Raw genomic sequence first — 13,688 nt, forward strand, 5'->3', positions numbered from 1 at the left:
TCTTCTGAATACTGGTGGTTAAATATATCATACAATATACCACACGCGCGCACACACACACACGCACACACACACGCACACACACACACAGCATAAAAGAGAGGCTTCTTGAAAAGACACACACACACACACACACACACACACACACACACGCACACACACACACGCACACAAACACACACACACACAGCATAAAAGAGAGGCTTCTTAAAAAGACACACACACACACACACACACGCACGCACTCATGAATATGAGACACAATCAATGATCACAATTTGTATTTTTTATTTCTACTACCACAATCTATAAACGATACGAATCGATACAGGCCCTTACAAAAATAGTCTGCTTCTTCTTCTTAACACAAAATGTACACAAGCAGGAAGCATTTACAAGCCGGACGCGATGACAAACACGTTATATGTTTATAAAACACGATAATTCTGAAAATAGATCACCATACGACTCATCGCATTCACATAAGAAGCTCTTATGTCGGAGCACAGATATATATCCATAAACTGTAGATATAGGCATAAATATATACTTAGGGGTCGCTTAAAAGATACATACAGGAAACCATGCTGTTACATTTTCAACATATATCCACAATAGGCCTGTCCGTTTTTTTTATCTTTTTGCGTTTTTTATTTTTTTTACCATGCTAATTTGAATCTGTGATCTAGCCTCCTGTTAAGTGCTACGGTCTGGTTACGGAAAAAATACTGAGCATAATTTCGAAAGTGTGATGGAAAGATGATGGTGGCACATTCTTATGATCATGTAATCGTATGACACAAAACGAAAAATAAGAAATAACTAGCTAGGTAAAACGCATTTACAGCGCTCCGATAAAACTCGACAATTGTACGACACACTTTTGGTTATGAAGCAAAAACAACGACAATCTATAGTGCACATGCCTCTTCTATTAGAACGTCCCTCACTACTCACAATCAATGCGAATAGAAAATATTTCATAAAAGTACATTTCGATGGTTCGCACAAATTTTCTTGCTATAAGGAAATACGAACAAAAATATAAACACACCATTATCTGCTATATCTCCAATTTGTGCCTCTAAACGATAAATAAACAAAAATAATGCATTTGGCTAAGTATGTCTTCACATCAACTCAAGCAACACTCAATACTGTTATTGTTTCTGGGAAAAATACTGTTTCTATACAGTACTGAACTACGCCTCATAACACACTCTCTACACACTTCAGAATTGTGTTATATTAATGTTAATATGATCGTCAAATATTGAAACCTATATTATTTTAACTGTTTCAATATTACAGTACAATACTGTAAAAATACTGTATTGTAAGAACACAATAACTTGGTAGCTGAGGAAAATGTTGGTTGTATTTTAACGTATAATGTATAAATATACATAGATTAAAGTTAGGTTCTCCAATAACTATTCAATTAAACTAACTAATGTATGGAAAGAGAGAGAGACAGCAGAAAAGAGGAGAAGATTTTGAAACTAAACAAAAAATGTTCTGCTCTTGCTCTCCCTGTGTTCCTCACCAATGAGAAGTGTTGCCCCTGTGATTGACAGGAAACATCGACTCCCCCAACCAATCAGGGAGGAGGATACCCCGATTGTTCCGAAATTAGCCCGAAGCGGCCTTAAATTAAAATTCAGAAAACTCGTACAGATCGATGTGTATGTGTGTGATGTTGGATTGTATGTTTTCCTTGTGTGGCTTCATTGTGTGTCTCGAAATATGTGTTGTCTGACTGTGCCCCGCCTTCCTGAACTTTCTGGATGGATGGAGCCAACATGGCCGCCGTGAGGCGTTCATGCCAGCTCCGTGATCCTGACGTGCACGAACAGGGAGGCAGGGGGGATCCTCGTCCCGTCTCGAGACAGCAGATGAATGTGCCGGTAACCTGGGGGGAGGGAGGGAGGGAGAGGGAGGGAGTGGGAGGAAGAGAGAGGGGCGAGAGGAGGAGCGACAGGGAGGGAGAGAGGGTGGGAGGGAAAGAGAGACGGGAGGGAGGGGAGAGAGGGGGGGAGGGGGAGAGAGAGGAGGGAGGGAGGGAGGGGAGAGAGGGGGAAGAGAGGGAGGGAGGGAAAGGGGAGGGAGAGTGGGACGGAGGAGAGGGGAAAGAGGAGGAAGGGAGTGAGGGGAGGGAGGGAGGGAGGGAGGGAGAGAGTGTGAGGGGAGGGAGGTTGGGTGAGAGTGAGGGGAGAGAGGGAGAGGGAGAGGGAGAGGGGAGACAGGAGGGAGGGAGAGAGTGATGGAGGGGAGTGAGTGGAGAGAGGGAGGTGAGGGAGAGAGGGGAAAGAGGGAGGAAGCGGGAGAGAGGGAGAGAGGGAGACAGTGAATAAAAAACTTTTTTCTAAATGATGTTATGGTACGCACATTGTACGCACCCACCTCTATTGTGCCAGGTATGAGTATGATTAGCAATCACAAGCCGTTTGAAATTCGGCTTTCAGTGACATCACAGGTGGGTGTGTCCACCTAGATGTATGCTGGATAGATGAGCAGCGTTTGCTACAGTCCACTGGGTATGCTGGTAGACTGATCTATCCAGCACACGTCTAGATGGACACAAAACACTTATGTTGTTCCTAAAACACAGGAAGTGGTCGTTTTTTGAATGGCTTGTGATTGCTAATCACACTCACACCTGGGGGTTTAATAGGGGCCCTTTTAGGTACCATGTTTCATTTCTGTCATTCGGTGACTCTCTATCAAAACAACTAGGGGCGGCAGGAGCTCAGGAGGTAGAGATCAACTTGTAACCGGAAGGTTGCTAGTTCGATCCCCGGCGAGTGTCGAGGTGTCCCTGAGCGAGACGCCTGACCCTGACTGCTCCGGACCAGCTGGCTGTCGCCCAGAGGCGTCTACTCCGCCGCTGCTGTGTGCAGGTTTGAATGAATGAGTGAATGTGTGTGTGGACTGCTGTAAGTTGCTTGGATAAAAGCGTCTGCTAAATGCCTTGAATGTAAATGTAATATACAGTGTAACGTCCTGACCTTGCTGGAGGCTGCAGAAGGGCAGTGTGTCTTTATGTTTCTGTGTTTGTGTCTCCATGTGTGCGTGTGTTTCTTTATGTGGGTGTGTGGGTCTTTATGTGTGTGTGTGTGTCTTTATGTGTGTCTTTATGTGTGTCTTTATGTGTGTGTGTGTGTGTGTGTGTGTAACGTCCTCACCCTGCTGGAGGCTGCAGAAGGGCAGTGTGTACTGGCCCACAAAGTCGTTCCTGGAGGTCTTGTCGTAGTCCTCCACTACGAAGCGGACCAGGGCCAGCTCGGGGGTGTGGATGGTGAACCGCAGAGTGTCGTACCACACCGGGTTGAAGCCTGACCGTGGGGACACACAACGTTGAACACACAACGTTGAGCGTGTAACAGAGCAGTTGGGGATTTCATGTTTTCGTTCGGGAATTTACAGAGGGGTATTCCACGAACGGAGGTGTAACAAACACAGAGTTAACGCTGAACTCTAGGCTGATTGACCCTGTGCCAACTAAACCAGAGCTGTCGGTTCCACCGCACGGGTTATGCATTAGTTCAATCAACACAGGGTTGGTTAACACAGGGTTGTGCACGTCCACGGCAAACCTATAAAGACGTGATGTATGGATCATGGAAACCCTGATCAAAATGGCTGCTTATTTCAATGAAATGGAACTCCAGGTTCTCCTGGAGAGCTATGAGGAGGAGAAGGACATTATCACAAGAAAAGGGAACGCTAAAGCCTCTGCAAAGCCTGGCAGCGGATCGCTGACCGCGTAAATGCGTTAGTTACATGTCAAAGGCATGATCCTTAATATTTGAGCCATGAATCTATTAATATCCCAGTTAAGCATTCTTAACGTTCCTACCACACAACCCCTTTCTTCTAAAGAATATGTACCCCGATGGCTCCCAAGCAGTCAGCGGATCAAGTAAAAATGAAGTATAAAAACATAGAAACTGGTAAGCATTTAAATGTAAATAATTTAAATAAGCCCTTTTTTTTAAGCCAATCGTGAAAAGGCAGACAGTTGGCAGACTGGATCTGGCCCTCAAAATTTCTTGGGGCTCAAGCGGGAGACATTCGCGGCCAACAATCCCTTTCTCCTCCATGTCGTGGTTCATGTTCTTGAGGGAGTCAAAGCCAAAGTTCCTTTCCCCAAATTCATTCTCAACCATGGCTGAGATAACCCTTACTACGAGTCTCGTTGTAGAAATACCAGAGACGAGAGTCCGATGTGTTATGCGCCATAACACCAAAAGCAGAACGGTTATCCAAATAACAAGGAAGTGTACAACACTTGTGTTACAGTCCTGGAGCTCTATATCTAAATAATATCATATAATACATAGATATCTACGTATTCATATAATACATATTATCACGGCCAAAAGCTGTGTGCGCCTCCAGACGATATTATGAATCACAAACGACTTCGTCGGGTACTCCGACGTCTCTGGTTCTTCCACTTCCACATCAATCTGAAGTAGACTGAACCGCCCGCTGCCCACTGCCCGCTGCCAGCTGCCCGCTGCCGGCTGTCGGCTGCCGGCTGCCCGCTGCCGGGCGGTGGTGCTTCGCGGCCGTCGTCGCAGTTCATATACTCCAAGTAGTCAAAGCCAAAGTTCCTTTCCCCCAATTCCTTCTCAACCATGGCTGAGATAACCCCCACTACGGCCTCATTGTGGAAATACAAGAGATGTCAAAGAACCGACAGCAAAGACTTGCGTTTAATGACACACACACATGTGGCGCTCGGGTCGTGTCTCATTGGCGGGCCAAATTCTCTGGGCGGGAAAGGCAGAGAAAGGGGAGGAGCTTAGATCCTTTATGACGACATGTGGGACCACATTCCAAATCAGCGCGCTTGAGCCTCCGTTTTCTACAAAGGCGAGCAGAACACCTAGTGCTCGTTTTACACCGAACGCAAGTTTTAGCCACTGGGGGACCATAGGCAGGCTAGGGGAACTCATATTTATGTTAGAAAACATCATAAAGTGAGATTTTCATGCCATGGGACCTTTAATCGCTCCCGGTGGATTGCACGAATAATTTGCGCTCCGATATCAATAGGCCTCTCATCAAAAGGGCATGCCATTGTGAACACATGAAATCTGCGGTGAACGCGGGTTTATATACTCAAAACCGGGTTATGTTCCAAACTTAACCTGCGCAAAACCTGCTCCGACCAGGTTTGATTCAGAGCATATGTTTCTATAGTAACTAACAGTGACGGACTGGGCCCTGGCATTTGCACCCACCAGCGGCCCACGTGGCGCACGCAACTCGCAGATACAACTTTTCACGCACGAAAAGCCTGAGTGTACTTAAACGCGTTAAACAACTGCATCAAAATATGGACAATGCATAACAAATTAATAGATCTTTAGAGCCAGCCGCTCCGTAATAAAAACATGTCTTACCGTCATGCAGTTAACAAAGTGCAAAGGAGCTTGCTCTTCTCTGCAACCCTGTCTATTACGTCATCCGAATCCAAGTTCATAAGGAACTATTTCTCTGTTGCCATCACTGATGACGACAGAGTATAGATTCCAACTTCCACAGTATAGCTTCCAACTTTCAACTTCCAACAACCCCAAACACGCAGACGCAGACTCGATTCGGTCTCTTCGGTCTTTAAACTTTTGCAAACAAATCATCAAATCAAGAAAATACAGGTAGATTTGTTTTATTTCAAGCCATGCACATATTTTAACATCTGAATAGGAAATTTGGCTACAAAACAATGCAGATCGATGTAAAAGTTGAGGGTAACCATGCCTGTAATATAGGTAAGGGATAATGCCCGATGAGGTGTCACCTTGAAGAGCATTGTCCTGCTTATACCATGGTCACTAGCGATGTGAACAACTCCAATTTTTCATGGTTGAATAATAAGTGGGTGGTATGAACAAATAATTGATTATTATAGTGTGCCGACATTCACAAATGCAGCTATGGATAAAGAAATCACTTAATATCTTAAACGCAAAAAAAGAACTATCTGCTAAGTAGTTCCAGTCAAATTGTCGGTTCGGCATTCAAAACGAGAACTGGTAAATTGTGAAAAATGCATTAAACTGTAATCAGACAAATACGGTTATATGCTATAGACCCTAGCATCTGTGGTATAAAGGCTGCGACAAATTTCTAATTATAAATATGTACACTTTATGTTGAAAGTATAGACCGTCGCGATTCCCATTGAAACGAATGACGCGGTGATTCATTCTTAAAAAGGAGAGCTGGTAAATTGTGAAAAATGAATTAAGCTGTAATCAGACAACGCGGTTATATGCTCTAGACCCCATAGTATCTGTGGTATAAAGGCTGGGACGAATTTCGAATTATAAATATGTAAAATGCATAACGTTAGCTCTCTGGCTCATAGCTGAGCGGACTAGAATACCTCCCGTGGCCAAGTCGAAGCTAAGGTCTGTCTTATTTACTGGAGTGAAAAACGTTTCCGTTGCATAAGAACCTTACAGGAGGGTAATGATTCTTCCCGGAATTCGTCAAACCCTCAGGGGTTACCAGGAAAACAAAGTTATGGCTTGTGAAAAACTTTATATTTGGATTGTAAAATGCATGAAAATATAAATGAATGGTCTTAATTTATTTTCTTTGGCAAGCGACCATGTTATAAGTCGGATAATGCCCTTCGAGGTGTCCAACATTAGTTCCGTCCGTTAATTCTGGTTGATTTGAATTGGAAAAAAATGTAACGGTCCAAGGGCCCTATCTTGCATCCGGCGCAAGTGACTTAGTCACTGGCGCATGTGTCGTTGCTAGTTTACAACTGGCGCAGAGCGTTCTTTTCCCACCAGCGCCACTCGCCGGTAAATTAGGGATTGATCATGCGCCCCAAGGGGCGGTTCGGCGGAAGGAGGAGGCGTGTTCTGGCACAAACGGTATTTTGCCGTCTCTGAATACCATTGCGCTACTGACCAGGAAATACCTGGTTTAAAGTCAGCGGCGCGTTGTTCAGATGCTATTTTAAGGGCGCATGCATACATGCGCATGCGATGCATACGGATTGCTTGTGCACCTCGCGCATACACTTTGCTTCTCTCATCTACCTAGCCGCACATTCTTGGTAAATTATTTGGGAAAGAACAGCTGATGCAGCGGTAATAAGTTGTACTTTTAAATCAATGCATCTGCAAACACCGTACAGCAAACACATATTTTCTTGACACAGACATCGTGTAGGCCTACATAATAATAATAATAATAATAATAATACATTTAATTTAGAGGCGCCTTTCAAGACACCCAAGGTCACCTTACATAGCATATAGTCATCATACATTTTTTAAAAAACAAGACATTGTGGAAAAAATAAATAAATAAACATAAGCAATAAGAAATAAATAAAACAAAAACAAGACAAAACAAAACAAAGAAAAAAACAATCAAAACAGTGATCAGTTAGACGTTGTGTGCGAGTTTGAACAGGTGAGTTTTGAGTTGTGACTTGAAGGTTGTAATGGTGTCTGACTGTTTTATGTGTGGGGGGAGGGAGTTCCAGAGCCTGGGTGCTGAACAGCTGAATGACCGGGCACCCATTGAAGTGAGTCGTGATGTGGGGATACATAGTAGTCCAGCAGAGGTTGAGCGGAGGGAGCGGGAGGGAGTGTATTCTTGGAGGAGGTCGCAGAGATAACTGGGGGCTAGGTTGTGGAGAGCTTTGTAGGTGAGGAGTAGGGTTTTGTATTGGATGCGGTAGTGTACTGGGAGCCAGTGAAGTTGAATGAGGACAGGGGTGATGTGGTCAGATGATTTGGTGCGGGTGATGATCCGGGCGGCTGAGTTCTGAATGATCTGCAGTCTGTTGATGAGTTTGGTGGGGAGTCCGGTGAGGAGGGCGTTGCAGTAGTCTATGCGTGATGTGACAAATGAGTGAACTAGGATTTCAGTGCTGGATTGGGTCAGTGATGGGCGGAGTCTGGCGATGTTGCGGAGGTGGAAGAATGCAGTCCGGGTGATGTTGTGAATATGGGGTGCGAATGAGAGGGTGTTGTCCAGGATGACGCCGAGGCTCTTTACTTTGGAGGAGAAGGGTACTGGGAATCCATCGATAATTATGAGTGGAGCTGGGGTGTGTTGTGATTTAGTGAGGGTGGATTTGGATCCGATGAGCAGGGCCTCGGTCTTGTTTCCATTGAGTTTCAGGAAGTTCCTGCTCAACCAGCTCCGGATCTCTTCCAGGCACGTGATGAGGGAGGTGGGGGGGATGGCAGCGGTGGGTTTGGTGGAGATGTAGACCTGTGTGTCGTCAGCGTAGCAATGAAAATGGACCCCATGGTGACGGAGGAGTGTGCCCAGCGGGAGGAGGTAAGTGGTGAAGAGGAGTGGACCCAAGACTGACCCCTGGGGGACACCCAGTGAGACACCTGAACACCCAGACTTGTGGTTGCTTAGTTGAACAAATTGTTGACGGCCGGTGAGGTAGGATGTAAACCAGGAGAGTGCAGCACCAGTGATCCCAATACCAGCTAGGCGGTCCAGGAGCAGAGGGTGGGAGATGGTGTCGAATGCTGCGCTGAGATCGAGGAGGATGTGAATGGTGAGTAATCCAGAGTCGGCTGCAAGGAGGAGGTCATTGGTGATTTTGACTAGGGCTGTTTCAGTGCTGTGTTTTGGACGGAAGCCAGATTGGAATGGTTCGTGGAGAGTGTTTGTGTCAAGGTGGGACTGTAGTTGTGCGGCAACCACCCTTTCAAGTGTTTTGGAGATGAAAGGGAGATTGGAGATGGGCCGGTAATGGTTAAGGTCAGATGGGTCAGCACCAGGTTTTTTCAGGATGGGAGTGATGGCAGCCAGCTTGAGAGTGGGGGGTACAGTACCAGTAGTGAGGGAGGAGTTAATTATGTTGGTGATCATGGGGGAGATGGACGGAAGACATGCTTTGACAAGGGAGGTGGGAAGAGGATCGAGCTGACAGGTGGTGGTTTTGGCTTTGCGGATGAATTCTGAAACGGTCTGTTCTGTTACTAGGGTGAAGTCAGAGAGGGAGCTGATGAGAGGTTGGCCAGAGGTGATCATCCAGGGTGGGTCATCAGAGGGGGTGCGAGATGAGGCCAGTTGTTGGTGAATGGTGTTGATTTTAGAGCTGAAGAAGTCAAGGAACGCAGTGCATTGGGTGGTGGAAATGTCTGGAGGGAGAGATTTAGGAGGCTGAAGTAAGTGGCTGACTGTTGAGAAGAGGACTCTGTTGTTGCCTGTACCAGTGTTGATGAGGTTGGAGTAGTATGAGGTTTTGGCAGTGGTGAGGGCATTCTTGTAGTGATGGAGGTGGTCCGAATACATTTGGCGGTGTACAGTGAGTTGAGTCTTATTGTAGAGTCGCTCCAGTCGACGACCAGTGGCTTTGAGCTGGCGCAGATGAGGAGTGAACCAGGGAGCAGTGTGGGTGAATGAGACTGAGTGGGTTTTCAGGGGGGCCAGGGTGGTGAGGGAGGAGGAGAGGCAGTTATTGTAGTGAGTCACCAGGTCAGTCAGGGAGGAAGCTGGGGGAGGGTTGGGGTAGGAGCTGATCATGGTGGAGAGGTCTGTGGTGTTGATAAGTTTGATGTTTCTGAAGGAGATGGTCCGTTGTTCCTTGGTTTTGTGTAGTTGGGTATGAATGTCAAAAAGTACAGCTTTGTGGTCAGAGATGGGGAAATCAATGACATCAAGGTTAGTGGGAGTGATGTCAGTGCAGCAGATTAAATCCAGAATGTGACCTTTGTTATGGGTTGGGAGGTTGACATGTTGTGTGATGCCAAGACAGTCCAGAAGTGATGTGAAGTCATTAGCAAAAGTACAGGATGGGTTGTCAATGTGGATGTTGAAATCACCAAGGAGGATAACAGTGGGGGACATTGCACATACAGATGTAAGTAGTGATGAGAATTCATTGAGGAAAACGGCGGAGGGTTTTGGTGGTCTGTAAATGGTGACAATGATAGTGGGTTTGGGGCCTGAGAGTTTTACAGCTAGACATTCAAAGGAGGAATGAAGGGGGACTGTGACAGTGGTGACTTTGATGTTATCACGATGGAGGAGAGCAAGGCCACCCCCCCTCCCATTAACCCGGGGTTTACTAATAAAAGAAAAACCTGGTGGGACAGCTTCATTTAGATGGGAGAAGTCATTTGGTTGTTGCCACGTCTCAGTGAGGCAGAGAATATCTAGGCTCTGGTCAACAATAAAGTCATTTATCAAAAGGGCCTTATTACTGAGGGATCTGGTGTTCAGCAGACAGAGTTTCAGACAGGTGAGTGGAGTGTAGCAGGTTGCTTTGAGCAGAGGGGACAGTACACTGTGATTGACGGGACTGACCGTACGGGCTGTGCGAGGAGGGGGGCGGGGCCCAGTGGACCAGAAGGAGCGGATGTTTTTGTTGCTGGTTTGAGTGTACTGAAAATTCCGTCCAGAGCCTCGGTGGATGTATTTTGGTCGTCTGAGAATGTCCTGGTGGGATGCAAGCTGAGGTGGTTGGGTCCTTGAGAAGATCCGTAGACGTAACATCTCCGTTACCGAGTAACGGAGCGGCAGAGATGCGCTCGTTACGTGAGAGTCAAACATAGCGCAATCCAGAGGAACAGGTTAAAATCCACAGGTTGTGCAGTCGGAAGAAGCCAGCGGTAGATCCAGGCGATTATGGTGAAGCCACAGAGCCAGCACAGCGGAGGCAGAGGAGTGGAGCAAGCCGGTTGTAGCTACGCTGGAGACGGGGAAGCCAGTTGGACGGCGCCGCGACTTTCCGTCTCGTAAACGGTCGTTGCCATTTGAAACGGTCAATGCCATTTCCGACCATGTCCGATTGTGTCCGCTCTCCGATCTTGAATTCCGAATGCTTCGTGAAACGGTCGATGCCATTTCCGACCATGTCCGATTGCGTCCGCTCTTGGAGTCAGTTAAAAACAGCACAGGACGGAATGTTTTTTTCCGCTCAGTTGCCGTGAGTAATTATGAAACTATCTATGCCAGTCATACATAATGATTGATTGAATAGAGGAGACCTGGCACAGTTGCAACACTTTTTGCTATAATGGCTCTTTTGCTTAGCAACCATTTGAATTTAAGGGATGATATTTGAATAAAATAAACTTACATCTGTCAGCTATTCATCAATAAAATTTAAGGATGATTACCTTAAGTACATTATTCACAGTTGGCCTTTGAATGTAAGATGCCAACAGCAACTGTCCCCGTAAAGACACCCATGATAAAGACTGATATGCTCGGATATAAATAACAATAATCGGGTTAAATAACTTCACATGGTGTGTCTGGTGTGTTTCCAGCATTCGTAGTGTTGATCAGCAGATATATAGTCCGCCAAGACGTTGAGGTTGCTTAGCAACCAGAGACTCTGTCCATGCAAGTGAACGGAGCGTTCCCTCTTCTTCATAACTATCAAACCAAACATCCTTCACATTCACCGAGCGAACATTATGAAAGTAAAATGCACATTTCTCGTTAAAAATGTTTCCATAAAAGCATTTAATGGCGTAACTATGTTACTATTTCCACACAGAATAAAGAAAGATGTCGGCCGTATGCTTCTGTCCAAGCTCACTACTCTCTGCCAGTGACGTCGGGTCAAGCTCAACGCTGATTGGGCAACGCGGCTAATCAATTCAAGATCGGAGAGCGGACGCAATCGGAAATGTTCGGAAATGGCATCGACCGTTTCAAATGGCAACGACCGTTTACGAGACGGAAAGTCGCGACGGCGCCGGGGATTAACAGCAGTCTAGCCGGCCAGCAGGTGTCATCCACCAACAGCTGCACGACTCCACGCACAAAACACCAAACAAAACACGCAGACGTTTAACGTTCAGAAATAAATAAATAAATCAAGAAAACTGACGCAGTTACTTAACTTAACTTTGTAGTCCGACCCGAGGTCCAGAAGGGTTTCAGACAGAAGGTGTTGAAAGTAAGCAAAAGAAAACTGATAAAAAGTTAAAAGACTAGAAAGAAAAAGAAAATCGCGAAAAAATAATGTTCAGAATGACGTTCCGGTGAGCAGCAGCAGCAACAGCGTTCAAAAGGCAACAGCGTCCACCAACTGTACGACCTCACGGATAAAACACGTAAAAATAAAGAAAACTGGCGCACTGACAATAGCGAAAAGTGACTATATATAACTAGTAAACTTAGCTAAACGACTAAAAACCAAAAAAAACGACAAAATGTTCAATGCAATCGTGAGAAATATTGGAAATACTGAATAAAAACAAGCCATACAGAGCGGCGTTAGACTCGCCAGCGTCCCCGTTACTAGGCAAGTTGATGCATGCCCATACATGCCCATAACTTTTAGGATTGATGAGTAGGCCTAGGCCTATTTGATCGTGAAAAACATTGTTTTACCGCGAGTGAGTGTTAAAAAGAATGAATGAATGCGGGCGCGCGTGTGTGCTCTGTTTAAACACACGCAAACTTAACACTCTCATCATCATCTCATCTTCGTTCGCTTATCCGGGGTCGGGTCGCGGGGGGAGCAGCTCAAGCAGGGGGCCCCAGACTTCCCTTTCCCGGGCCACATTGACCAGCTCTGACGGGGGGATCCCGAGGCATTCCCAGGCCAGTGTTGAGATATAATCTCTCCACCTAGTCCTGGGTCTTCCCCGAGGTCTCCTCCCCACTGGACGTGCCTGAAACACCTCCCAAGGAAGGCGCCCAGTGGGCATCGTTACCAGATGCCCGAACCACCTCAGCTGACTCCTTTCTAAGTAAAGGAGCAGCGGCTCTAATCCGAGTTCCTCACGGATGGCTGAGCTTCTCACCCTATCCCTGGGAGACGCCAGCCACCCTTCTGAGAAAACTCATCTCGGCCGCTTGTACCCGCGATCTCGTCCTTTCGGTCATCACCCAACCCTCATGACCATAGGTGAGGACAGGAACGAAGATCGACCGGTAGATCGAGAGCTTTGCCTTGCGGCTCAGCTCTCTTTTCGTAACAACGGTGCGGTAAAGCGAACGCAATACCGCCCCCGCTGCTCCGATTCTCCAGGCAATCTCACGCTCCATAGTTCCCTCACTCGCGAACAAGAGCCCGAGGTAGCCTACTTGAACTCCTTCACTTGGGCAAACTAAACACGTAACGCATAATACAATCAATGGCAATGTCTATTACCGCGGGGACACATGCATATTAGGATAGCATACAATACTGATAAGAAAAAATGTTTATAATGTATTGCGTAGGCCTATATCATTAAATAGAACCACAGTACCGCATATCATGTTATAGCCTATCATACGTTTTCTTTGCCGAAATTTATTTGAGGACTCAGTATTTCTGAAGTTGTGGAAGAAAACCCCTTATTCCATGTGTGAATTAGGCCATATTATTTGGCAATAAACTAAGCCATTTGCAGTTTGAAATTCATGTGCATCTGTCTCATCGGAGACTGCAGACGCGCTGTCAAAATATCAACTCGTCCGATTCAAATGCGCTCATGGCTCTTAAAGGGGATGGGAGCTGGCACTCTCATTGGTTTGTTGCACGTTACGCCCAAACCACACCTACGGGTAATTAGGCTGCTTCAGACCAACCCTTTTGACACTTGCGCCGTGGCGCAAGCGTCATTTATCCGCCTGTAAAATAGCGATAGCGCCGTAGAACCGCCCACAAAGCTACTTGCGCTTTGCGCTTCCCACTTGCGTTTCAGACCGTTAAAATAGGGCCCCAAATG

General features: G+C 46.3%; 1 protein-coding gene across 1 annotated transcript in view; it reads right to left on the reverse strand.

The window, feature by feature from the left end:
• Window positions 1–305: 305 nt before the first annotated feature.
• The window catches only part of plcd4a (phospholipase C, delta 4a), a 46,318-nt gene continuing 32,935 nt past the window's right edge, over window positions 306–13,688 (reverse strand). Inside the window, exons 15-16 of the mRNA XM_056594578.1 lie at window positions 3,186–3,335; window positions 306–1,912 (exon numbers count right to left, since the gene is read on the reverse strand). Coding sequence (XP_056450553.1) covers window positions 1,821–1,912; window positions 3,186–3,335 — 242 coding nt within the window. The 3' untranslated portion in view covers window positions 306–1,820. The remainder of the gene's footprint in view (window positions 1,913–3,185; window positions 3,336–13,688) is intronic.

Source organism: Gadus chalcogrammus, chromosome 7 (assembly GCF_026213295.1).
Source record: "Gadus chalcogrammus isolate NIFS_2021 chromosome 7, NIFS_Gcha_1.0, whole genome shotgun sequence".
NCBI lineage: Eukaryota > Metazoa > Chordata > Actinopteri > Gadiformes > Gadidae > Gadus > Gadus chalcogrammus.